This window comes from Hypanus sabinus, chromosome 3 (assembly GCF_030144855.1).
Source record: "Hypanus sabinus isolate sHypSab1 chromosome 3, sHypSab1.hap1, whole genome shotgun sequence".
Lineage (NCBI taxonomy): Eukaryota > Metazoa > Chordata > Chondrichthyes > Myliobatiformes > Dasyatidae > Hypanus > Hypanus sabinus.
In genome coordinates this window covers 121447884-121474657 of record NC_082708.1, presented here as the reverse complement: position 1 = coordinate 121474657, position 26774 = coordinate 121447884, and the positions used below count along the sequence as shown (strand labels likewise).

The 26774-nt window shown below is 36.6% G+C and overlaps 1 protein-coding gene across 1 annotated transcript in view; it reads left to right on the top strand.

The window, feature by feature from the left end:
- The window catches only part of lrba (LPS-responsive vesicle trafficking, beach and anchor containing), an 817631-nt gene that overhangs the window by 26556 nt on the left and 764301 nt on the right, over nt 1–26774 (top strand). The window contains exons 4-6 of the mRNA XM_059965020.1: nt 5856–5951; nt 18991–19112; nt 23078–23204. Coding sequence (XP_059821003.1) covers nt 5856–5951; nt 18991–19112; nt 23078–23204 — 345 coding nt within the window. The remainder of the gene's footprint in view (nt 1–5855; nt 5952–18990; nt 19113–23077; nt 23205–26774) is intronic.

The window sequence follows — 26774 nt, the reverse complement described above, 5'->3', positions numbered from 1 at the left end:
TTTCATCGCTTCCCATAATACAACTTTATCCTCAACTGAATGTAAATTTGTATCCAAAAAAAATTGAATCTGTTTTTTCATAAAATCACAGAAATCTTGACGTTTTAATAAAATTGAATTAAATCTCCATCTATAAATCGATTCCTCCTTATCCATCATTGTCATTATCAAGGGGGAATGATCTGACAGTATTCTTGCTTTATATTCCACACTTTTCACTCTATCTTGAATATTTTTTGATAATAAAAAAAATCAATCCTTGAATAAGTTTTATGTCTATTTGAATAAAATGAATAATCTCTCTTGGATTGATTTTCCTCCATGTATCAATCAGGTTTAAATCTTTCATTAATGATAAAGTTAGTTTTATTACTTTTGATTTTATAGCAATTTTAGTTGACCTATCCAAAACTGGATCTAAACAAAAATTAAAATCTCCACCTATTAATATTTTATCATGTGCATCAACCAAGTTCAAAAAAAAAACTTCTTGTATGAATTTTGCATCATTTTCATTTGGTGCATAAACGTTCATAAAAGTCCATAATTCTGAAAAAAATTGACAATGTATAATCACATATCTCCCCCCAGAATCAAATATTACATTTTGTATTTTAATTGGTAAAGATTTATTAACCAAAATTGCAACTCCTCTCGATTTTGAATTAAATGAAGCTGCAATGACATTTCCAACCCAATCCCTCTTTAATTTCTTATGTTCTGTTTCTGCTAAATGTGTTTCTTGTAAAAAAGCTATATCTCCTTTCATTTTCTTAGTATATGTTAAAACTCTTTTTCTTTTCACAGGTCCATTAATTCCATTAACATTAAAACTTAAAAAATTAAGTAAATTAATCATTCATAATACCTTGGGAACTCTTTAAAATTCTCCATGTTGCTATGAGTTTCTCCCCAACCATCCAGGCAAAAAAGAAGAAAGATAACTAATATATAAGAAAAAAAACACAAAGTACCCCCCCCCCACTAATGTTGCGAATAAAAAGAACACAACATTACCCCCCTCCCCCCATTTTATGGGTCATGGCAATCGCCCTGATTGTACACGTGAAACTCGCAGCCATCGATCAGGAGCTCTTTCAGCTCCCCTGCAAAAAAAAAAGTATATTAGTGAAGAAGAAAAAAAGAAAATAATTAATGTCTCTACTCCCAATTAATACTCCTCAACTTTTTTTTATATATAAATGTCCGTCAAGTCCAACCTTGTTTCAGTCTTCATCATTAGTCCATTTCATTTCTATAATTCTTTACTTCTCTTCGTGGACATCAGGTAGTTCTTGTACAAATTTCTCCGCTTTCTGGTAGTCAACGAAAAATCTTCTTTCTTCGTTATCCAGGAAAATTATCAATTTTGCTGGATAGCTCAATAAAAATTTATAGCCCTTTTCCCATAAAGATTTTTTCACTGGATTAAATTCCTTTCGCCTTTTCAGAAGATCGTAACTTATGTCTGGATAAAAAAAAAACTCTTTACCCTCCTATTATCAATGGCCCATTTCTCTTTTTAGCACCTTGAATAGCTGCTTTCAAGATCATTTCTTTATCTTGGTACCTTAAACATTTTATCAAAATTGATCTTGGATTTTGATCTTGGTCTTAAAGCTTAAAGCTCTGTGTGCTCTTTCAATTACTTGGCTTCCTTCTTTCATTTCCAACATTTTTGGAATCCATTCTTGAAAGAATTTTATTGGATTTTCTCCCTCTGTACCTTCCATAAGACCAACAATTTTGATATTATTTCGTCTACTAGAATTTTCAAGCGCATCTATTTTTGCCAACATCCGTTTTCTTTCTATTGTCCAGGCAAGATTATTATCTTCTATCTTATTTATTCTTTCAGTGTTTTCTTCCACTTTTACTGCCATCTCTTTAACTTTATTATCCATCTTCATTTGTTTTTCCACCACATTATCGAGTTTATTCTGCATCCTTCTTATAGCTTTTAATTCATTCATAATATATATCAGGATATCTTTTATGTCTCCTTTAATCTCTTCCTTCTTTTCCTCTTCTTCCTCTGAATTTCCCAAAGAGTCTGATTCCACTTCTGATTCACTTCCGGTTCTACTTCCAGCCGTAGCTGGGATTTGTAGTTTTGTTAATATCTGTTCATGCATACTTTCGCGCATGCGTTGTTCTTGCTGTTTCTTCTTAGAGACCGCCGACATTGCTGCAACTTCCTGTCCCGCATCATCAGAAGTGCCATGCACTTCGCCGGGAGGAGATCCAACTTGAGTCCGAGGCTTCGTCGGGACGGTTAGGCCTTTTTTCTCGCCGATTTGCGCAGTCTTCGAAGTTGTAGCTTTCTTCTGTTTCGGTTTAGGAGCCATATCAAAAGATAATCCTGAGTTACTTATAAATAGTTTCTAGTAGGTATTTGTTAACTCTTCTTCATTTAAACCCTATTTCGTTACTTTTTACGAGGGAGCTGGATTCCCAACGTCTCGACCCTACATCATCACGTGACGCCCCCTACTTAACCTATCTATATCCCTCTGCAGACTCTCCACATCTTCTGTACAATTTGCTTTTCCACTCAGTTTAGTGTCGTCAGCAAATTTTGTTACGTTACACTGAGTCCCCTCTTCAAATCATCAGTGTAAATGGTGAACAGCTGTGGGCCCAGCACCGACCCCTGTGGCACCCCACTCACCACTGACTGCCAACCGGAGAAACACACATTTATACCAACTCTCTGCCTTCTATTGGTTGACCAATCCACTATCCATGCCAATACACTTCCTCCGACTCCGTGCATCTGTATCTTATCATTCTCTTGTGTGGCACCTTATCGAATGCCTTCTGGAAATCCACGTATACAACATCCACCTGTTCCCCTCTATCCACGGCACTCATTATGTCCTCAAAGAACTCCAGTAAGTTTGTCAAACAGGACCTGCCCTTTCTGAATCTATGCTACATCTGTCTAATGGAACTACTCCTTTCTAAATGTTTTGCTGTTTCTTCCTTAATGATAGTGTCAAGCATTTTCCTGGCTACAGATGTTAAGCTAACTGGCCTATAGTTGCCTGTCTTTTGCCTACATCCCTTTTTTAAAAAAAAAAGTGGCATGACATTTGCTGTCTTCCAATCCGCTGGGACCTGCCCAGAGTCTAGGGAGTTTTGATAAATGATTACCAACATGTCTACTATAACCTCTGCCAATTCCTTCAGCACCCTGGGATGCATTCCATCAGGACCAGGGGACTTGCCTGTCTGCAGGTCCACCAGTTTGCTTATCACTAACTCTTTAGTGACAGTGACTTTATCATGGTCCCGATCTCCCATTTCGTCCATAACATCCTTCTTTGGCATATTAGACGCGTCCTCCACCGTGAAGACCGACACAAAATAGTCATTCAGTGCCTCAGCCATTTCCTTATCGCCCAATATCAATTTCCCCTTATGGTCTTCCAAGGGTCCTACGTTGACTTTAGCCACCCTCTTCCACTTTATATATTTATAAAAACTTTTGCTATCTGTTTTTATATTTTATGCTAATTTACTTTCATATTCTATCTTCCCTTATTTCTTGTTTAGTTGTTCTGTTGTTTTTTGAAGTTTTTCCAATCCTCCAGTCTCCCATTATCTTTGCGACTTTGTACACATGAGCTTTTAATTTGATACTATCTTTTATTTCCTTAGTTATCCAAGGCTGGCTCTCCCCACACTTACTGTCCTTGCTTTTGACTGGAATATACTTTTGTGGAGCACTGTGAAAAATCTCTTTGCAAGTATTCCACTATTCCTCAACTGTCCTACCAAATAGCCTTTGCTTCCAATCCACAGTAGCCAACTCCTCCCTCATCCCATTGTAGTCTGTAAATTGTAGTCATAATACACTAGTTTTAGTTCTATAAACTATAACATCCTCCATCTGAATGCGAAATTCAACCATACTATGATCACTCTTTCCAAGAGGATCCCTGACTACAAGATCATTCACCTTACCTGTCTCATTGCATAGGACTAGATCTAAGATAGTATTTTCCCTTGTAGGTTCACGGATCACGGAAAGCCATCACGAATGCATTCTATGAAGTCCTCCTCAAGACTTCCTTGACCAACCTGATTCACCCAATCTATGTGGAAGTTAAAATTGCCCATGACAACTGCTGTTCTATTCTTAAAAGCCTCAGTAATTTCTTGGTTAATTGCTCTGCCACTGAATATTTTTATTAGGTGGCCTAATACAACACCCACCAGTGATTCCCCCCCCCCCCGCTTTATTGTTCTTAATCTCTACCCAGATTACCCAGATGGACTCAACATTCTGCTCTGTAGATCTTGTATCATCTCTCACAATCGCCCTGATTTCATCTTTAATCAAGAGTGCTATTCCACCTCCTCAGCCTTCCTGGTTATCTTTCCATATTACCTGATATCCTTGGATATTTAATTCCCAGTCATCTCCACCTTGCAACCAGGTTTCTGTAATGGCCACTAAATTATATGTCTTTGTACTGATCTGTGCCACAAGTTCACTAACCTTGTTTCTAATACTACGGGCATTTAGATAAAGTGCCCTTATGCTCATTGTCCTTTTAGAATTTAGTGACCTATGCGATTTTTGCTTTTTACTTTTATGCACTCTTACTTTTTTCTTCACTAGCTCTAGCTTTGGTCTTTGCATCACTTCCCTCTTCTTTTCTGAGTGGGTTCCCAACCCCCTGCCATATTAGTTTAAAGTCTCCCCAAAAGCACTAGCAAACAATTTCGCTAGGACATTGATCCTGGCCCTGCCCAGACTGACTGGATGGTACTGGTCCCACCTCCCCCAGAAGCGGTTCCAATGCCCCAAGAATCTGAAACCCTCCCTTCTGCACCACTGCTCAAGCCACTTATTCATTCTAGCTATCCTGTTATTCCAACTCTGACTAGCACATGGCACTAGTAATAATCCTGAAATGATTACCTTTGAGATTCTACTCTTTAATTTATCTCTTAGCTCCCTAAATTCAGCTTGTAGGACCTCATTCCACTTTCTTCCTATATTGTTAGTATCTACATGCACCACGACAACTGGCTGCTCACCCTCCCCTTTCAGAATGCCCTGTAGCCTCTCCGAGGCATCTCTGACCCTTGCACCAGGGAGGCAACACACTATATGTGAATCCCATTTGCGGCCACATTAGCTCCTCTGTCTTCCCCTTACCATGGAATCCTCTACCACAACAGCTCCGCCACTCTTTTTCTTGCCCTCATGAGCAGCAGATCCACCCATGGTGCCTTGATCCTGGCTACTGCTGCCCTCACCTGATGAGCCATCTCCCCCAACAGACTCCAAAGCTGGATATCTGTTTTGGAGGGAGATAATTGCAAGAGACTCCTGTACTACCTTCCTGCGACTACTCTTCCTGTTGGTCACCCATTCCTTATTTTTCTTTAGATCCTTAAACTGCAGTGTGACCAACTCACTAAATGTGCTATCCACATCTTGGATGCTCCGAAGTGGGTCCAAGCGCAGCTCTAGTGCTGCCATCCGGTCTATCAGGTGCTGCAGCTGGACACATGTCCTGCACATGTAGTCTTCAGGGACACTGTCAGCCTTCCTGAGTTCCCGCATTTCACAGGAGGAGCATGGCATGGGTCTGAGCTCAGTTGTCATGTCAGAGCAACGAGTGTTAGCGGAAGAGAACCACGGGAGAAAGGGAAGAGCCTGCTGGGGAAGTCGAAGACTGTTAATGCAATTTTTGAAATTTCATATTGACTTTAACTATTGTAATTACTAAAGTTGGGCACTTAAGACAAAACTTTGAAAGATGTAGACAATATTGTCTTTTAGTTTTTTTATAAATTTTTGTTAACTATTTTCTTTTTAATAATTTTCTTTGCAGCCACTGCATGCAGTGAAACTGTTGACCATTTTCAATCATGTTCCACCAAAGCCAGGTCCAGATGCATTCTTCAGCTTTCCTGGGAAGAGTGCTGCAGTAAGTGTTAGGCATTCAATTCAGAATTTGCTTGCATTGTTAGTTATTACTTGAAAGATATTCTACTTTTTATAAGAAAGCTGTTTCCCTACTGATATTGGTGAGCAATAATAAATTAAATGAAAATTACTCTTGTGAAGATTAGTTACACTTTTTAATTGTTGTTTCTCTATAAAGTTGACATGTTCTATTCTCAGGATTTCTAAAAATTAACTTTTGAAGTGCACAAGTACAGCAGTTTATTTTAAGTAGATTGGGTAAATTATTTTTAAATGACATTTTATTATGGAATTACTTTGCCTGCAATAAATATAATTATTCAATTTGCTTTCTGAATTGTTTTTTATAGTCCTAATTTATAACTACGTTTTAGGAAAATTGATTTAAAAATTGAATTTTACTCAGGATTTAAAATGTTGCAGATTGTTAAATTGAAAAGCAACTATTGTTTTCTATTAACTCATCAGGTGATCAGGTCTTTAAGGCTATGAAAGTGATTTTTCACAATTTTAGCATTCAACTTGGATTTTAGCTTTGTGCATTAAGAATTTGTAGAAGTTTTAAAATCTAAATTGATTTGTTTCAAAATGTATTGATTTTAAGCTGTTTTCAAAAACAAATTGCAAGTGGATAGCCCATGCCCCCAATGGAATTGCTGTTAGTTGCCAAGCATTTATTCAACCCTGATCATTCAAATTTGGGAAGTGATCTGTAAAATCTGAGAACTATCAAAATAAGTATCAAAAGTGGCAGGTTTGTGTATGAACAATGTGTCCTTTTGTCCACTTTTGGTATTTTTAGTGTCCAGTGAAAGCAATCGTCTATTAAGTTCTTGCTTTCCAGTTTATCTTTAGTAGGAACCTAATTATAGTATTGTTGGCTATACTTCCTTTCAATATTCATAAATAACTGTTTTGGATTGGTTTGCCAGTGAATAATGGCTAAAGGATAGGCGTGCCAATGGATAATACTCACTTGACAGTGTCATAGCGCCATGACAACACTTCTCTCATGGTCAGCAAAACACAAGATCTGGCCATTGACTTCAGGAAATGGGATGTTGTCAATGCTCCTGTCTACATCTTCATGTTTTTGAGAATGAGCGTTACCGAAAACTTGTCCTGATCCAACTGCGTAGACACTACAGCTAAGAAAACGCTCACCATCGCTTTTACTTTCTCAGGGCGCTAAAGAAATTTGGCATGTTCCCATCGTCTCTTATGGATATTTATTGATGCACCATTGAAAGTATCCTATCTGAATGCATCATGGCTTGGTAGTACAACTGCTCTGCCTGGAAACTGTAAGAAAATACAGAGTTGTGTACACAATTCACATCATGGAAACAAACCTCCCCTCTATGGAGACTGTAGTTCTGGCTGCCTCAGTAAAGTAGCCAGCATTATCAATGACCCACATACCCCAGACATTTTCTCTTCTCCACCTCTCATCAACCAAAAGATACAAAAGCCTGCAAGTACTTAACACCAAGCTCAAGGACAGCTTCTACCCTGTTCTTATAAGATTCTCTAATACAATAAGATGGACTTAAGCTCTTAACCTGTATCATTTTTTCACCTTATTGTCTACTTGTACTGCATTTTGTTACACTTTTATTCTACATTCTGTTACTGGTTTTCCTTGTACTAAATGCACTGTATAATAAATTGATCTGTGTGAACAGTATGCTTTTCACTGTACATACCTTGTACATGTGACATAAAGCAATTGAAATTCCAGTTCCTGTCCTTTTTAACCATTAAGGAACAAAGTCAAGAAACAGTGAGTTACTTGTCACTATAGGTGTGCTGAGGCAGTTCAGCATGCATAGATACTTCTTAGAATATCATCATCCATGTGGCTAAGCTTCTCACTGTTTTATTCCCTAGATCTACTCACCATCTCTGCTGCATTTGTGCTGACAGTACTGTCATATTAATGATGCTTATATGATTATATCCTCAGTAAATGGATTGCCACCAGCCTTAACTATTAGGAAGCAATGGTGTGTCCATTCCATTTTCCTTTTTTTTCTCCTCTTGTTTCGCCCTTTTCAGAATCACCATAAGATTCCTTCTGTCCTAACCTTTCACCTCACAGGACTCCATATTCATTCTGTCTATCAAGTTCCCTGTCCTTTCTGCATTCTGTTTTCTGTGCAATACCCTACTTTTTAACCTTTTTCATCTATTCAGGATCTCAGTTGTTGTTTACAGCTGGAGTAGCAACTTTGTTCAATTTTGTCTTCTGGAACTGTTCAAGATGCTCTAGGTTCTACATATGGTAGACCAAATATAGAATGGATGATGACTTTGTGAAATACTTTTGCTGGGTGTGCAGATATGACTTTGAGTTTATTTTGTTTGTCACATAATTCTCTCTAGCACTCCCATCCTCAGTTCTTAACATTATTCCAGTGAAGCTGAAGTGTAAACTCTTCGTCTTTTGACTAGACATATTAGAATCTTCTAAACTCTGTAATTGTGCAAATAATTCCAGGGAATGATCTTGCTAAAACTGAATTCCAGGAAACAATATGTTAAAACAGAACAACCCAGTGGAAGCCGAGAGAGTTCATCAGTCTTTCATCAGAACTAGAAAAATGTTAGAGATGCTGTTTAAAAAAAAAGGGGGAATGGAGGAAACCATAAGGCAATGTCTGTTTCTGTGTCTTGAGCGTTTTTGCAGTAAAACTCAATAACTGTACTTGCCTTTCAATTGCACGTTACAGGAAATGGTCTGCTGACGGCATGTAAACCTCTTGATCCACCTTTTTTGTTTATTTTAGCTGTCCCATTATCAGCAATTTTTATTATCCTACATTTAGGTCATTTAGACTCACTTGGTTATCACCTGATTAGTCAACCTTTTCCCCTCCTTTCTTTGTCTCTACCTTTATTAATTCCAGCTCTTTTGCATTATGATGGAAGCTTATTTGCCTGAAATTTTGATTGTGTCTCTGTAGAGAAGTTGCTTGTCCTGCTATTTTTGGACTTTGTTTTTTCTGTTTTAAGTCTTTAGAGGAGCTACTGAGTTTGATTTATTATTTCTCTGTCTTCCTCAAATCCCAGTTCCATAATTTATCATCTATCCCTATAGTATTTGTTATTGCTGTTACTGAGAATAGTTTCCTCTTGTTTAGTCTCTGCTAATCTCTGTACCCTGTGGTCCCCTATAATCAGGTAAATTGTGCTAGCCATTTCCATTCTAGTAGCATCAATAACAACTGCATTACTGAAACCTCATTTTACTGGTTGGTAGTAAACAGTTGTCTACAATGTTTGTGGCCACTGTTCTAGCATTCTCTAATATTGCCACTCAAAATGTTTTTTTTTTGTTGCAGATGATAGTCATAAAATGACTTCACCTATAGACAAAGTCTTGAAAATCCTCCTTTTCTCCCCCCCCATTATTCTTTCTGATTCTAGGAACTGGTTTAGTTTGCGTTCATTCTCCATTCTATTTCAAGTTGCTTTTTGTTACTGCCTCTGAGTTCCTAATCACAGATGTTATAATGAAACTTTTACTCTTGCCATATCCATTAACATCCACTTCTCATCTCACAGCATCTACAGGAGATTATACCTTTTCGCTTTACATCATCTAAGGACCCATACACTTTGCATATGAAACTATGATTCACTTCCACAGTTTCAAAATCCTGCATCTGGTACTTTCGGTATGGTTCTTTTACGTGGGAGAAACCAAATGCAGATTTAATGATTGCTTTGTAATTTGCTCTCATTCAGTTGCAAAAATGGCCATGTGTATCCAGTTGCCCATTACTTTTAAATCTTCGGTGCATTGACACTCTAACCTCTCCATTTTGGCTTCCTGCACTGTTCTAAGTAACCTCAAAGTAAGTTTCCAGCAAACTCAATGTTTTATATCTCCCAGTACTAACTTTTTTTTTAATCTCCAGGCAAATTCGATGCAATCAATGAGGCTTCAACGTGCTCTGCAGTGACCACTATCATTTACATCGTTTAATCTTTTTTTGTTCTCTAATTTATATTAGGCATTTTTTTCCCATAACTCCCTTTTCTATGAAACCCAAATCATTGTTTCTCTTTTTTTGAGTTCTGATGAAGGTTCATCAATAGGAAGCATTTAAAGTTGTTTCTCTCATACTAGATACTGTATGACTGTTGAGCATTACCAGCACTTTATGTTCCAGTTCAGTTTGTTACAGAGAACAAATCATGAATCACTTATTAATCTGTTTTAATGACTGCTGATAAGCAGCTGTAATAGGGACTAAGATGCTGTGCTATTGAGGACTGGTATTAAAATCACCCTGTCCTAGTTCCTAAGTCTTGTGATAGTGAAGTTGATCCTTGCTCTGAAACCAGCTTTCAAAATGATTTGAAATGTCTGTGCACTATATTCCAGGAGTGTAGAAGTTTTTGAAAGAACTGTTCATCTGTTGATGGCATTCTAAGTAAATTAATCCAACAATTTTGTAATCTCAATTTTTAATCATCAAGAAATAGCTGTGCTTAGTTGTACTTAGTGCAACTGAAATATGTTTATGTTCGCTTTCTTATGTCAGCTCATTCATGGACTGAGAATATCACAGGTAAGTATAACATTACTTTCAAATCACTCTAGAATTTAGGTCCCCTGTATATGTTTGGACCAAAGCTCTTAAAAATCTGGACCTACTCAGCAGTTATTGGCGAGTAAAAACAGATTAGCTGTTGGGGTTATTTGCAGACATTTTTAACCATTCCCTGCTTTAATCTGAGGTTCCTACCTTCTTTGAGAAGACCACTTGCATCCTGGTACCCAAGAAGAACAAGGTTACATGCCTCAATGACTGCTGCTCAGTACTCCATTATCAAATACCTAGAAAGGTTGATCAAGGCATACATTAACTCTGGTCTCCAAGGCAACCTTGGCCCACTGCAATTCACCTACCACTGAAACAGGTCCACAGTGGATGACATCTCCCTGGCCCTACAATCATTTCTGGAGCCATTTGGGCAATGGTGGCACTTAAGTTAGACTATTTTTAATTGACTACAACTCCACCTTCAATGCTACAAAGACAAGTAAACTCATCGAGACCTGGGAGTCAGCATTTCCCTCTGCAACTGGATCCTCATCTGCCAGACCAACAGACCGGCTTTTCATTTCATTTTCAATTTTTTAATTGATTTTCCAGTAAAGAAAAAATTACAAATCAGAGGAGAAGTTAAAACAAACACATAATACAGAAGACGTATAAACAGCAAAAAAAAAGTATATATTGTCAAAGTCAATTAGGTATAGTATTATGCTGTTGTATCTATAATATAAACAAGAAACCACAACTTCTCATGACAAATCATTAAAAAAAAAAGATTGGAAATTTTATTGTATAAAAAGAATAAAAAAACTCCCATTAAACTAACCTGAAACAAAAAAAATTGGGCAGCCCATTTGAGGATAAAATTAGAAGAAAAAAGAAGAAAAAAAAACATCCTTCCGGTCACCTCCGAACCTTTACGGATAAGGAAAAGTTTCTCCTTATATAATTTTTTAGAAAAAAAGAAATAAAAACAAAAAATTAAATTATATGAAAATATTGAATAAAGGGTCACCAGACTTACTCAAAATTAAAAGATGTATCAAAGTTCCGGCTACTAATTTTCTCCAAACTTAAACAGGGCATAATAGAAGAGAGCCAGTTAAAAACAGTAGGTGGATTAGAATCTTTCCAGTATAACAAGATAGCTCTCCTAGCCAGTAAAGTTGTAAAGGCTGTCACACCTTGAGCGGAAGCAGAAACTCTACCTGTTTCCTCTGGAATAATCCCAAAAATTGCAGTGTGAATTGGGTTGTAAATCCACAGCTATAACTTTTGATAATATTCTAAACACATCCCTCCAAAAATTACTCAAGTTTACACAGGACCAAAACATATGAGTTACAGTAGCCACCTCTGCATTGCATCTGTCACAAATAGGGCTTATATTAGAAAAAAGATACACTAATTTATCTTTTGACATATGGGCCCTGTGCACTATCTTAAACTGAATTAAGGAATGACATGCACAGATAGATGAATTATTAACTAGATAATAAGTTTTATTCTATTGATCATATGAAAGTGAATGTTGAAGTTCTATTTCCCAAGTGCGCTTAATCTTGTCATTAGGCAACATGCGAGCATTCAATAGCTGTTTATAAATAATAGCTATTAATCGTTTTTGAAATGGTTTAAGCTGAAAGATAGCATAAACCAAATTTAATGGGTAAGCCAAGGGATAATTCGGTAAAAAAATCACATTAAAAATTCCTAATTTGTAAATATCTAAAAAATGTGTACTAGATATATCATATTTATCCATTAACTGTGAAAAAGACATTAAACAATCCTCTGAAAACAAATCTAAAGAAGTTTTTATTCCCTTAGCTTTCCATGTTAAAAGAGCCTTATCCAGAATTGATGGTTAAAGAAAAAATTAGAATAGATATTACTAGAGAGTAGAAAATTATTTAATTCAAAAAAATCTATGAAACTGAAATCAGGTTTTTAAAGTATGTTTTACAATAGGATTGAGATCTTGTCTACCTATTCTGGAGAGGGAAAAAGGAAGGGGAGCTCTTATTAAAGAAGCTAAAGAACACCCTGTTACCGAATTCTCCTCCAAATGTAACCATGATGGGCAGTCCTGGTTATCTATACCATGAATCCAGAAGGTGATATAACAAATATTAATTTGCCCAATAATAAAATCTGAAGTTTGCTAGCACCAGTCCTCCATCTTTTTCTGATTTTTGCAATAAAAGTTTATTCACTCTAGAATTTTTATTATTCCAAATGTAAGACAGAATCATAGAATCTATTTTATCAAAAAATATTTTCAGAACAAAAGAAGGAACTGCTTGAAATGTATATAAAAATTTTGGTATAATAACCATTTTTATAGCATTTATTCGACTAATCAATGACATCGACATAGGCGACCATTTAGAAAGCGCTTGTTGAGTATATTCAAATATACTTATATAAGTCTTTAAAATTTTTAGTGATTTTAATACCAAGATAAGTGAAATAGTTTTTAGCAATGTTGAAAGGTATTTGATCATAATAATCAGAATAGTTATTAATAGGAAATAATTCACTTATGTAAGTTAAGTTTATATTCAGAAAAAATGATATATTCTGTAAATATAAATAACATAAAAGGGATAGATTTCCTAGGGTTTGAAATATAAACTAATAAATAATCCGCATATAACAAAACGTTATGTAATTTATTCCCTCTTTTAATACCCTGCACAGACTTAGAATCCCTAAGAGCGATAGCAAGTGGTTCAAAAGCCAAATTAAATAATAGAGGACTGAGAGGACAACCCTGGCGAGTTCCTCTATATAATCTAAAATAAAGAGATTTTTGATTATTAGTTATAACCGCAGCCACTGGGGTTTGATAAATCAATTTAATCCAGGAAATAAATCCCAGACCGAAATTAAACCTCTTCAAAACCTGAAACAAATAAGGCCAGTCCACCCTATCAAAAGCTTTCTCTGCATCCAGAGATACAATACATTCAGATTCTTTGACTGAGGGGGAATAAATGATATTTAAAAATCTTGGAATATTAAAATGTGAATATCTATTATTAATAAATCCTGTCTGATCATTTGAGATAAAGAGTAGGCAAAATATTCTCGTCTATTATCTAGAATCTTAGAATTTTAAAATCTACATTCAACAAAGAGATGGGTCTATAAGGATGTACATTGATGTACATATAGCTTTAGCTATCTCCTCTTGTTTGATAGGTGCATCTAATATATCAGCATCTTGAGTCGAAATTTTGGGTATGTTTAACTTTTGCAAAAATCTATTCATAATAATAGTATCAGAGAATTCAGATTTATAAAGATTAGAATAGAAATCCATAAATATCTTAATTTCATAAGGGTCTAAGGTTTCAATTCTATCTTGTCTACAGATCTGTCGTCTGACCATACCAGCCTTTAACTGACTCGCCAAAAGTTTACCAGATTTATCTCCATGTATATAAAATAAACTTTTAGATTTAAGAATTTGCTGTTCAATGGGAAAGGTCAAAAGCAAATCATATTGCGATTGAAGTTTGACCCTTTCTTTATATAGATCTTCAGTAGGTTTAACTGAATACGCTTTATCTATCTCTCTAATTTTATTTGTAAGCACTGACAATTCTGCTTTAGTTTTCTTTCTTAAAGCTGCTGAGTATGAAATTATCTGTCCCCTAAGAAAAGAGTTCATCGTGTCCCATATAACCAGGTTTGACGTTCCTTCAGTTGTATTAAATTCAAAAAATATAAAAATTTGTTCTTTAACAAAATTAACAAAAGCTGGATCCTGTAACAATACAGGATTCAATCTCCACTGTGACATTTTCAGAAAGCTATCAGAGAGCTTCAGGGTTAACTTGAAAGGCACGTGATCCGACAACACGATGACGTCATATGCACACTCAGCAATGGAGTGTAGCAAACATGTATCTAAAAAAAAAAGTAATCAATTCTAGAATACTTACGATGAACGTGGGGGGGGGGGGGGTGGGGGGAAGAGAAGTCTTTGTCGTTAGGGTGTTTATATCTCCAGATATTGACCAGGCCATATTCTAGTAAAAAAGAATTAATCCACGCAGCCACTTTATTAGGAAGCGACAGATTGGTTGATGACCTGTCAATCGCCGTGTTCAAACAACAATTAAAATCACTGCCCATGATCAACTTCTATTCATTCAAATTCGGTAGCTCAGAAAAAAGCTTCTTAAAAAAAATTGGGATGATCTACATTAGGTGCGTATACACATACCAGAGCTACCTTTTGCTCCCATAATAAACCAATAACAATTAAATATCTTCCAATCGAATCAGTAATAGTATTAAAATGTACAAAAGGGATTTTGGAGTTAACAGAAATAGATACGCCTCTAACTTTATTAGTTGACAACGAGTGAAATAAAGGTTCTTTCCAAAATTTGAGAAATCTGTCCTCATCCTGTTTCCATATATGATTTTCCTGTGCAAAAATAATATCTGTTTTTAATTTCTTAAAAATATTTTTATGCTTAATAGGATGATTCACACCATTCAGATTCCAAGAGATTATATTAATTTTATTAACATTCATGTTTAAAATTTAATTTAATATTGTATAAAAAAAACTATTACACAGCGCAGATTGATCCAAAAGGCACAGGTACAACTGGAAGGAGTGACGTATTTGCGGGAAAAAAATCCATCACAAGAACCGCCCAATTGAGTAAAAAAAACCTATTCTAATAGGCCTTCCCGCCCCCCCCTCCCCCCCACAAAGCAAGAAAGACAGTAACCAATAAACTGGCCACATGCTAAACAAATAACCCTTGACCCTATCCTCCATTTTGCAGCTACGTATATTAAATTTAAAATATTAATCCCTCCCAAAACAGACATAATAAAAAGAACAAACTGATTTCAAATATTACAATGTTATGTCTAACAGTAGTAAAAATATAATTGGCGATGGCCATCTTAAATTTGTCTAAAGTATATTAATCACATAATCACATATTCAAAGAAAAATAAATCCAAGCAAATAATATTAGAGTTCTTTCTCTCAAAAAAAGAGAAATACACAACAGGTCCTGTACGGACCTTTATAGTATAATACTGTAAGAGTTCTCTACAAAACAGTTTTTTTTATATATATATATATATATACACACACATACATACACACACACACTAATTATTAATGAGTAAAAAAAAAAGTTTAATCAGTCACATCCCATATCAAAGACTTGGCTCAGGATATCTATAAACATCTCGTACATCAGAATTGCCTATTCAGTAATCAGCTTAACTTTAAAATTTTTAATGTACTCCCATCCCTCCTGGGGAGAGTAGATTCTCAGTGACTTAGATCCTTCAGGAAAAATTATTAACCGTGCTGGGTACCGAAGAGAGGGGTGTAAATTTATACATTTCACTCATGACTTCTCGGTATTACCTTCTTTTGGCAAAGATCTCGGGGGTAATCTTCAACAATACGAATTTCTGTTGATTTAAAGATTATCTTTTGCTTTTTTTCTGGCCTCTCGAAGTATGGCTTCTTTGGTTGTATAATAATACAAAGTACAATTGGTCAAGGATGAAATTCCGATGAACGCCGAGAAAATGGAATTCTTCGGACTCTATCAATTAAAGGGCTAGCTTCCAGAGTCTCACTAAAAAGTGAATACAACATATCTGAGCAGAATTTTTAACAGATCGTCAGCTTCAGTATTTTCAGGCAGTCCTAGTATATGCAAATTCCTCTGATGCCCTCTACTATCTAAATCAACCATTTTTTTCTTCATTTTGGATAATTCTGAGGTAATTTCATTGATTTTCTTTTCCATTGAAGTCATCTTCACTCCTTGTTCTTTAACTGTTTGCCTGAATTGATCATGTTCGTTCTCAATTTGATTTGTAGTCTGCTTAAGCGTCTGAAGTTGGAAGTCCAAATTCTTCGGAGAATCTTGAACAGTAGAGATAGATTTTTTAAGCTTCCCATTGGGGTCCGTCAGCTTATCAACCTTAGTGTTAAGCGATCCGAATTCCGACTTCATGTCCTGTATTGAAGAAAATATTCCTGCTAAAGTAACAGGTTCCTCCGCTTTCTTTATTTGTTCAGTTTGCTCCGTTTCAGGAAAAGTCTTGCCGCTTCTCAGTTCAATACCAGAACGACTTCTTTTGGCCATTGTAATTAAATTGTAAATCCTTCAGTAGAAGTAATAAGTCATCAAACTTAATGGAATCTGTCAGTGGGATATAAAATATAAAGAAAAGTGGAGCTGCTGTGGAAGCGACTTACTCGATGCGCTGCAAAATGGCGGATCACAGACCTGCTTTTATAAAACCTCTAGTATGACGAGATGGACTCTTGACCTCACAATATACCTTGTTATTTAGTTATTTACCTTGCACCTTATTGTCTGTCTTGTATTTTCTCTGTTCGACTTTATTCTGCATTGTTATTTTTTCCACTTTGTTGTACTTCAGTGCACTTTGTAATGATTTGATCTGTATGAACAATAAGTAAGACAAGCTGTTCTCTACCTTGAGTATGTGACAATAATAAACTAATTTCAATTCTGATGTCAAAGAACTGCTTGAAGGCACTTGATAACATCTTCCATCATGAGGAAGTAGAGTAACTGAGGAGGTGGATAACAGAGCTTGTCTCAGGAGTGTTATTGTTGGGATGTTGCCAACTGGTTGCCTTGGGTTGGGAGGCAACATAATAAAGGATTACTCCCATCCTGGACATGCACTCTTCTAGTCACTCTCATCAAGCATAAGATATAAAAGTTTGAAAACAACACCCCTGGGCTCAAGGATAGTGTCAGTTCTGTTATAAGATTTTTGAACAGACCTCTGTACAATAAAGATGAACTTTTGTCCTTACAGTCTACCTCATTATGGCCCATGCACCTTATTGCTTACCTGTACTGTGCTTTCTGTGCAACTGTAACACTATTCTGTATTACTTTTCCATTGTACTACCTGGATGCAATTTTCTTTGTAATTATCTATATGAAGTTTTACACTATAATTTGGTGCAGATGTCAATAATAAACCAGTTGCCAATTATGGCTAGAGGAGAGCTGGTGTGAAGGGCTATTTTTTTTTTCAGCATGTTAGCTTGGGATGCTGTGTAGCCTTTTCTATAACTTACTCAGCTATTTAAAATAAATAAATAGATTGCAGGGAGTGATTTGAGATGGCTGAAGACAAGCTTTTATGTTTGCCAGACCCACAGGCTCTTTTGCCTGAAGATTGCTGGAATGTTTCAGGTTTATCGTACTTCCATCATTGATGGGGATTCTCTTGGAGATGCTGCCTTGTGTTAGCTGTTTATTTGTACTCTGAAAAGTAGATGTGGCTGGAGTATAAAGCTTTGATCTGTGCGATTGTTTGATTCTATTTGTATGGCCTTTTGCTATTTGTGTTTGTAGTCCAATGTTCCATCTATAACCACAACATGTCAGTTTTAGTTGCTGTATTGCTCCCATCATGTCCTTCTACCTTATAGAACTAGCATTAATTTCTGCTGTGATTGTAATGGAAAATATACCTTGCTATGAGGTCACAAATTGGGATGGAATCCAATTATGCTGATAACCCAAAGTTCTTCATGTTTGTTCAGATTTGAGCTGTTGGATTTCTTTTGCATCTTTAACCTTTCTTGACCTAATGTCTTAATTTTCTTCTTACTTGAACTTAAACATGCTTGTTTTGATGCTAGATTTTGTGCAGCCTCTTCAAGGAAATTATTAGGAATGTTGCAATTTGTTTACAACTCTGCATTGAGCAAATGGTATTTGAACAGTACATTGAATGTTTTGGTTTGTACTTTTTTAATCTAGATGAGAGTTCTCCATTCATTCAAGAACTGAATCATTACTGCTTTTAGTGATCACTGCTTATAGTGTTTAAGAGGTGCTTATAAATTTAAATTGTGGTTCTGGTCAGCTCTTGGATTTTATCTAAGGATGGAAAGTGATGCAATTGCAACCTACCGACTTAATGATATTTTTGGAACTTGGGTCAATAATAACAATTGCATCTTGTTACTTTCAATGATAGTTGCCTGTTTGCTTGTTTTTAAGAACATTGTCCAGTTTGTGCCATACTCTCTTTGAATGCTTTCATGCACAATTATTTGTTGACCAATTTACAGAATATGCAAGGGCTTCCTTCCCCTCCCAGAAAACAATGTTTCATCCTTGTGACGAGGTAACAAATAGGCTTTGTGTAGTGCAATTTTGATTTACAATTTCTTATTGATAACCAGATTATCCTTTTTTAAGTGAAGATGAAATGTTTGGGAACAAGTTTACTTAGAACTTTAACCATAGCAATGTATTTACTTTTGGATGCAAGAAGATGGGAAAGCTGGCCCCATGTTCTTCCTTTATGCTGAAGACTAATGTGTGATAATGAATAACTGAGGAGAAAGTACGATTCCAAACAGAATGCAGCAAGAAAGAACTTATGGATTGATTTTGTTTGTTTCAGGCTATAGCTCTACCTCCAATTGCTAAGTGGCCTTACCAGAATGGTTTCACTTTTCACACATGGCTCAGAATGGATCCTTTAAATAATATCAATGTTGATAAAGACAAACCTTATTTATACTGGTAAGTGTATAGAAATATAAATTTCATTTCTACTGATATTTCTTATTGCTTATTCACTACATGGCTATATGTAGTGCTGCAAAATAACCAGAAAATGACTTGTATTTTGTAAAAAAATATCCATGTTAGAGGAGTTTTCAGAAAATGTAAACCAAATAAAAATACCAGGAGGTTTTCAGTGTTGTCTTTGGAACTTTGTGTTCAATTTTAATTCTGTACACCTGACACAAGATTATTTATATTTGTGAAAACGTAAATGAAGCTGAATAAGGAAGACTAACTGTATATCTATACATTGGGCATAGCTATTTTTGAAGTGGATTTTTAATTAGCTGTATGCAAGTTTGCAACATTGTGGTGCTTAAGTACGTTCATAACTGGAATTGTTGCTCTAGAACAGCCTTTCTAAATCTTTTTGCCCTGGAGGAACCCTTGAAATAATTTTCAGGACTCGGAAAACCCAAAAATAATTATCAAAGCTCTTTCAAGTAGAGAATGAACTTTTAATCAACCTTTCTTGAAATTAGTCCTTCTTTTCCTTTGATAAATTTTAAAAACTCATAAGGCAAACATAATAGATTAACTGTTTGAGAGTGAAACCTTTTTAGTTTCTCATTCTGTATCTTGTCCTCGCATTTTACCTACTATCATTTTATATGCTGGCATTATTAGATTCTCACCAACTGTGTGACTTTTCTGCTTCTTGCTAACTTGCATCCAGAATCTTTTTACTGACTGTGACTTTATTAATAAAAACTTTACTCTGTTTGTTTTGAGATTCCAATAGCTGTTTAAAATAATTAGCACTTTTATGCGTTATATGGCTGTGAATTGTAGATAAATGTTTTTCAATTTTGCTGGAGCCATTACTACATATGTAAGTTGTTTGCCATAGACTAGGCAGAATGGAATAGGACAACTTAGATCACCAGTAAATTGATCAGAAGCTTTCATTGTAAATTGGGTTCCTTTGTGTCCATTATTACACTATTACAGTGAAATGTTTCAGAAGATTGTAATTCTTCACCATTAACCTGATCAGAATTGCCTGTTGGCCTTGGACTAGAATCTTTCTCTTTTATCTCACATCTTTTCACAAATCACCACATTGGACTGTCAGACATGTCTGTAAAACACTGGTTAATAAAATATAAAAAAGAGTGGCATAATAAATAACTAAATGAAAAAACCATGAAAAAAATCTCATCGGCCTACTGTCCTTTCTTCCATGCAATACAGCGCTCACAAATTATCAATGGCTTCCCCCTATCTTGCATTAGAAACTGAGAATGGACTCAACCAAATAAACAAGGTTATATTGTAGACTGATATACTGGGCTGAGAGAACTCTAACGAGATTGCTAATGGGGCTGCTTGGTCACTGCCCATCACTGCGAGTGTTAGCTTTGTGCGTTATGTGAAGTTCAAAAAAGGAGTTTTTTTTTTAAAAAATCATGGTTTCTTGTAGAACTTCTAGCAACCTCTCACGTAACCCTGGTTGAGAAACCGTGCTCTATAAAATAATGTCAAATCATGTCTGACATGGGGTACTACACTGCCTTAATAGAGTAAGATCTGCTATTTATAGCTTCAGTAACTTCTGGTTGGAGAATTCAATGTACTTGCATTTTTTTGGAGCATTCAAAGCTAATCATATTGCTCTAATTTTATCTAAATTATTGTGTAGTTTCCACTTAAGATATCATGTCTCAACATATAGGGGCATGAACCAAATTAGGGCTAATGGAACTACCTTAGATGGCAACCTTGGTCACATGGAATAAGAGATAGGAGCAGCATTAGGCCATTATATTCCCTCTCAGACCCATTCTCCTGCCTTTTGCCAATAATCTTTTATGTCATAGAAACATAGAAAACCTACAGCACAATACAGGCCTTTCGGCCCACAAGGTCGTGCAGAACATGTCCTTTGAAATTACTAGGCTTACCTATAGCCCTCTATTTTTCTAAGCTCCGTGTACCTATCCAAAAATCTCTTAAAAGACCCCATCGTATCTGCCTCCATCACCGTTGCTGGCAGCCCATTCCACGCACTCATCATTCTGAGTAAAAAAAACTTCCCCCTGACATCTCTTTTGTACCTGCTCCCCAGCACCTTAAACCTGTGTCCTCTTGTGGCAACCATTTCTGCCCTGGGGAAAAAGCCTCTGACTCCACACGATCAATGTCTCTCATCATCTTATACATTTCTATCAGGTCACCTCTCATCCTCTGTCACTCCAAGGAGAAAAGGCCGAGTTCATTCAACCTATTCTTGTGAGGCATGCTCCCCAATCTTGGCAACATCATTGTAAATCTTCTCTGCACCCTTTCTATGGCTTCCACGCCCTTTCTGTAGTGAGGCGACCAGAACTGAGCACAGTACTCCAAATGGGGTCCTATATAGCTACAACATTATCTCTCTGCTCCTAAATTCAATTTCATGATTGATGAAAGCCAATACACCGTATGCCACTTTAACCACAGAGTCAACCTGCGCAGCTGCTTTGAGCATCCTACGGACTTGGATCCTCCACACTGCCAAGAGTCTTGCCATTAATACTGTATTCTGCCATCATATTTGACCTACCAAAATGAACCACTTCACACTTATCTGGATTGATCTCCATCTGCCACTTCTCCTTACTTTATGGATCCAGAACTGGCTTGCCCACAGAAGGGAAAGAGTGGTTGTAGACGGGTTATATTCTGCATGGAGGTCGGTCACCAGTGGAGTGCCTCAGGGATCTGTTCTGGGATCCTTACTCTTTGTGATTTTTATAAATGACCTGGATGAGGAAGTGCAGGGATGGGTTAGTAAGTTTGCTGATGACACAAAGGTTGAAGGTGTTGTGGATAGTGTGGAGGGCTGTCAGAGGTTAGAGCAGGACATTGATAGGATGCAAAACTAGGCTGAGAAGTGGCAGATGGAGATCAAGCAGCTGCGCAGGTTGACTCTGTGGTTAAGGCGGTGTACGGTGTATTAGCCTTCATCAATCAGTCAGTATCGTAAGGCACGACCTGCCCTTGACAAAGCCATGCTGACTACTCCTAATCGTATTATACCTCTCTAAGTGTTCATAAATCCTGCCTCTCAGGTTTTGCTCCGTGAACTTACCAACCAGTGAAGTAAGACTCCCTGGTCTATAATTTCCTGGGCTATCTCTACTCCCTTTCTTGAATAAAAGAACAGCATTCACAGCCCTCCAATCCCCTGAAACTTCTCCCATCCTTACAAATCAAGAGCCCATCAACCTCTGCTTTAAATATACCCAATGAGTTGTACTCCATAGAGTTGGAATGAATCCAGTGGTTTCTGAAAGATGACTAATAATGCAGTAACAGACTCTTTAGCTGTCTTTCAGAAACCACTTCTAGAAGTGCTTTGGAACCTGGTTTAGCAATGTACCTAGATTTATTTTCAGAGGTTAGTGTCTGTGAATGTCTCTGACTTTCACAAACATAGAGAAAGGTTGGAGCTCACATGGAATGATGATGATGGGAATACGTTTGAGATGTTGACCTTTGTATGAGTGAAGTAATTTAACTTATTATTTTGGTGGTCTCTGAAACAAATTGTACACTGCTGTTCTGGAGCAACCTGAAGGAGATTGAAGCATTTAACATCCTGGTATGTCACTGCTCCCCTTTGAAAACATGTTAACTTTGTTTGACTCATTGCTGTTCTTGGGGGGGGGGGTCGTTAATGGTTGGTGGGTGGAAGGAAAAAACCCATTTTATTTTCCACTTTAAAAATAGTTCATTGTCAGAATTATATCAGTAGTTTACACCCACCTTCTTGCACCAGTGTTTTGTAAAAGTGTGATGTTTGGTTCACTGTACTGTAGGAAATCAACCATTAGCTTGGATCTACTCATTTAAATATTTAGTTTTTCTGATGTTTCCAGGGGAATTGATGATTGATGCTGCAATTACTTCATTAAGATGCTTATTTCTTCCACTAGCTTCCGTACCAATAAAGGTCTTGGATATTCTGCTCATTTTGTTGGTGGTTGTCTAATTGTGACATCAATAAAATCAAAAGGAAAAGGATTTCAGCACTGTGTAAAATATGACTTCAAGCCACAAAAGGCAAGTATTCACCATTTGATATCCTTTTAGGTTATGACGTGAAAAATTTATTTTTAAGGAATCATTTTTAAGTTGCTTAATCTGCTTGTGTGAATGAATTATCTATAAACTTCTAAAAATATTTTTCTGATATTTGTTATTGTTTTAACATAACTTGTTATCCACTTAAAACATTTAATTTAAGTTAGAAGTGTTGCAAACTTCTCAATATCATTGGGATAACTGCATCACATAAGGTAGCATTGTTGGCTCAACTCTGTCTGCAAACAAGAAAGAGATGAGGATAGAAATTAAGATGGAAACAAAAAGCAAAGTTGTGAGGTGGAGACATGGCAAGTGTTTCATTAACTGTGTTTTCATGCCCTTGACAAGAAATTTTGAAGTAAGCAAGTCTATACTGTGAAATAACGTTGAAATGCTGAAGAAAGTTAAAAAGACAAGCCTAAAAGCATAAATACAAAATGCTGGAACCATTCAGTAGGTCATGCAGTATCTGTGGATGGGAATGTTTTTGGTTTGCATCCTGGAAATCTGGAAAGAGGAAAAAACAAATTAGTTTTAGATAGTATAGAGGGTCAGGAAGTGACTGCAGTTAGTGAGCAATCCTGATGCAATGCCTTTTCCTCTGCAGATGCGGCTCAATCCACTGAGTTCCCCCAGCTTGCATTTTTGTTCCAGATTTCAGTGTCTGTAGTCTCTTCTCTCCAGTGTACAGTTAAGGTCAGGTTAAATTTCTTTGTCTGTGTAATTTGTTGCTAACTGCAAAGTATGGGACATGCTGGACCCAGCTAGCAAAAAGAAAAATTGAGTTAAAATAATGATGACGGGCAGAAACAGCAAGTTCTGTTACAAATTGAAAGAGTGAGTTGTCGAAATTTGGAGAATTTGATACTGAGTTCAGCAGGTTGCAATGTGCCTAAATGGAAGATGTTACTCAATCTTGCATTGGATATCACTGTAACACTCCTGTCGGGGACACAGTGCGAACATGAGGAAAAGTGGCAGGCAGCGAGAAACTCATCATTCCTGCAGGTTTGGTGATCACTTTGCAGAACATTAATCTCAAATTCTCCAATGTGGAGGAGGCAACATTGTGAACATTAAATGCACTACATTAGATTGAAAGAAGTGCAAGTGAGTCACTGCTGCATCAGAATCATGTTTACTTTCACTAACGTATAAAATAACATTCATTTTGCAGCAGCTGTACAGTGCAAAGATATAGTTATTTTAAATTGCCAAAAATGCATAAGAAAAAGGAGTAATATGAAAGGACAGGTGTTATACCTCCTTCTTGGGAGGTAGGGACAGAAGAGTAGCCCAGGAAATGACAAAAAATTTCATTCAAATTGCTGAAAGGGGCTGGAAAAGAATGTGCCTGGTGAAGGAATCTTGGAGCTCAGAAATTGAAAAGGATGATCTGTTGATGTGGAGGCTGATGGGATGGAAGTTAAGGACCAGGAGAGAGGGACTGAGAGTGGAGGTTCAGGAAATTGGAGGTGTTGATTATAACTGAAAGATATGTCTGAGCATGTGGAGCACTCAGAACTAGGTAGATGAATTAACTTCACAAATGGACGTAAGAAGGTATCGTATTTTTGCAATTATAGAGACATTGCTGTAGGGTGATAAGGGATGGGAACTGAATATCTTGGGGTAGTTATTCAGGCAAAAGGGTGGAATAGCAGTGTTTTTAAAAAAAAAACAAAAAACTCCAAGAACTTTCTGGAATCTGGATCTCAGGGTCAGAAACTGTGGTGGAGGGTGTATATAAATCCTCATACAATATTACCAATGTAAGTGATGGAACTAAATGAGAAATAAGTGAAACATGCTGAGTGTACAACTAAAATTATGGGTGACTTAAATCTACATGTCAATCGGACAAACCAAATGAGAAATAATACAGCAGAGAAGGAATTTCCTGCGTACTCTTTGTGGCTTTTTTCATCAGTACTTCTAAGGATACTACATGAGGGCAGGCCGTACTAAAATGGGTATTATATAATGAGAAGAGTAATAAATATATGAGTAATGTATGGGATCTCTAGGAGAAGAGCAACTATCACATAATTAAAGTTGTTCACTAAGGTGGAGAGGGGTGAGTTGCTTTTTGAGGTCACGCCCTAGCTAATAATGAAAACTATGAAGTTATGGGGACAGATTGGCTGTGGTAAGGTAGGGAATGTTATAAGACTAATTGTTAATATCAGGGGATGAATTACAAAGACCATTTATTATTGGCCGGTGCAAAAAATAAAACTGGAAAAGTGACTTAACTGACTCAGAAAAAAAAAACCAAAATAACAAGACACAACAATCGAAAATAGGAGCAGGGATAAGTTAACTGGCCTGTAAAGCCTGTTCTGCCATTCAGTATGATCGTGGCTGATTTGTTATGTGCCTCAGATCCTTTTCTGTGTCAATTCCCCATACTCACTGGATCCTCCACCTCTTTAAATTTCTTTGGTGGTCCATCTGCACAATCCTGCAGGGTACTGAATTTCACAGAATTGCCACCCCTTAAGTGTGAGTAATCTGAGGATCAATAAAAAAGTGTAAACCTGAGGATTGTGAACAGTTATCAATTCAGCAAAAGAGGACAAAGACATTGATTAAGTGGAAAACAGGATACAAGACATAGGAGTAGAATTAGGCCATTCACCCATTAAGTCTGCTTTGCCATTTGATCATTGCTTATTTATTATTCCTTCTCAACCCCATTCTTGTAACTTATTCCAGAAACCTTTCACTCTCTTAGCATAGCATTTTGCATGATGCGGTTCTGCTTTTCTCCCACAGTCCAAAGACATACTGGTTAGTAGGTTAATTGGTCATTGTAAATTGTCCTGAGATTAAGTTGGGGATAATCAGATTTATTGGGGGTTGCTGGGCAAATTTAATATTTAATTTAATATTAATAAACATTAACTATTTATTAATAAATAATAAAGTACTTACCAGCCTCTGCTTTAAATGTTTCAATTACTTGGCCACCACTGTAGTCTCCAACAATGAGCTTCACAGATTCACTAGCCCCTGGCTAAAGAAATTCCTCCTCATCTTTGTTCGAAAGCAATATCCTTTTATTCTGAGGCTCTGCTTTCCACTATTCTTTGCCACATCCACTCTTTACAGGCTTTTCAGTATTTGGTAGGTTTCAATGAGATTCCCCCGTGCACTTTCCAATCCCCCCCCCCCCCCCCTCCAATCCTTCTTTCCAGTGAGTTCAGGCCAAGAGCCATCAAACACTGCTCATTTGTTAACCCTTTCATTTTCAGGATAATTTTCATAAATCTATTGTACACTGTAATGCCAGCATGTCCTCCTTAGACATGGGCCCAACATTGCTCATAATACCTTTAATATGGCTATACTAATGCCTTATAAATCCTCAGCATTGTATCCTTACATTTATATTCTGGTCCTCTGAAAATGAATGCTAACATTGCGTTTGACTTCCTACTGATGCAGCCTGCAAGTTTACTTTGAGGGAATCCTGCGTTAAGGCTCCTAAGTCTCTTTCCCCTCCAGTTTCTGAATTCTTTCCCCTTTAGAAAATAGTTTTTT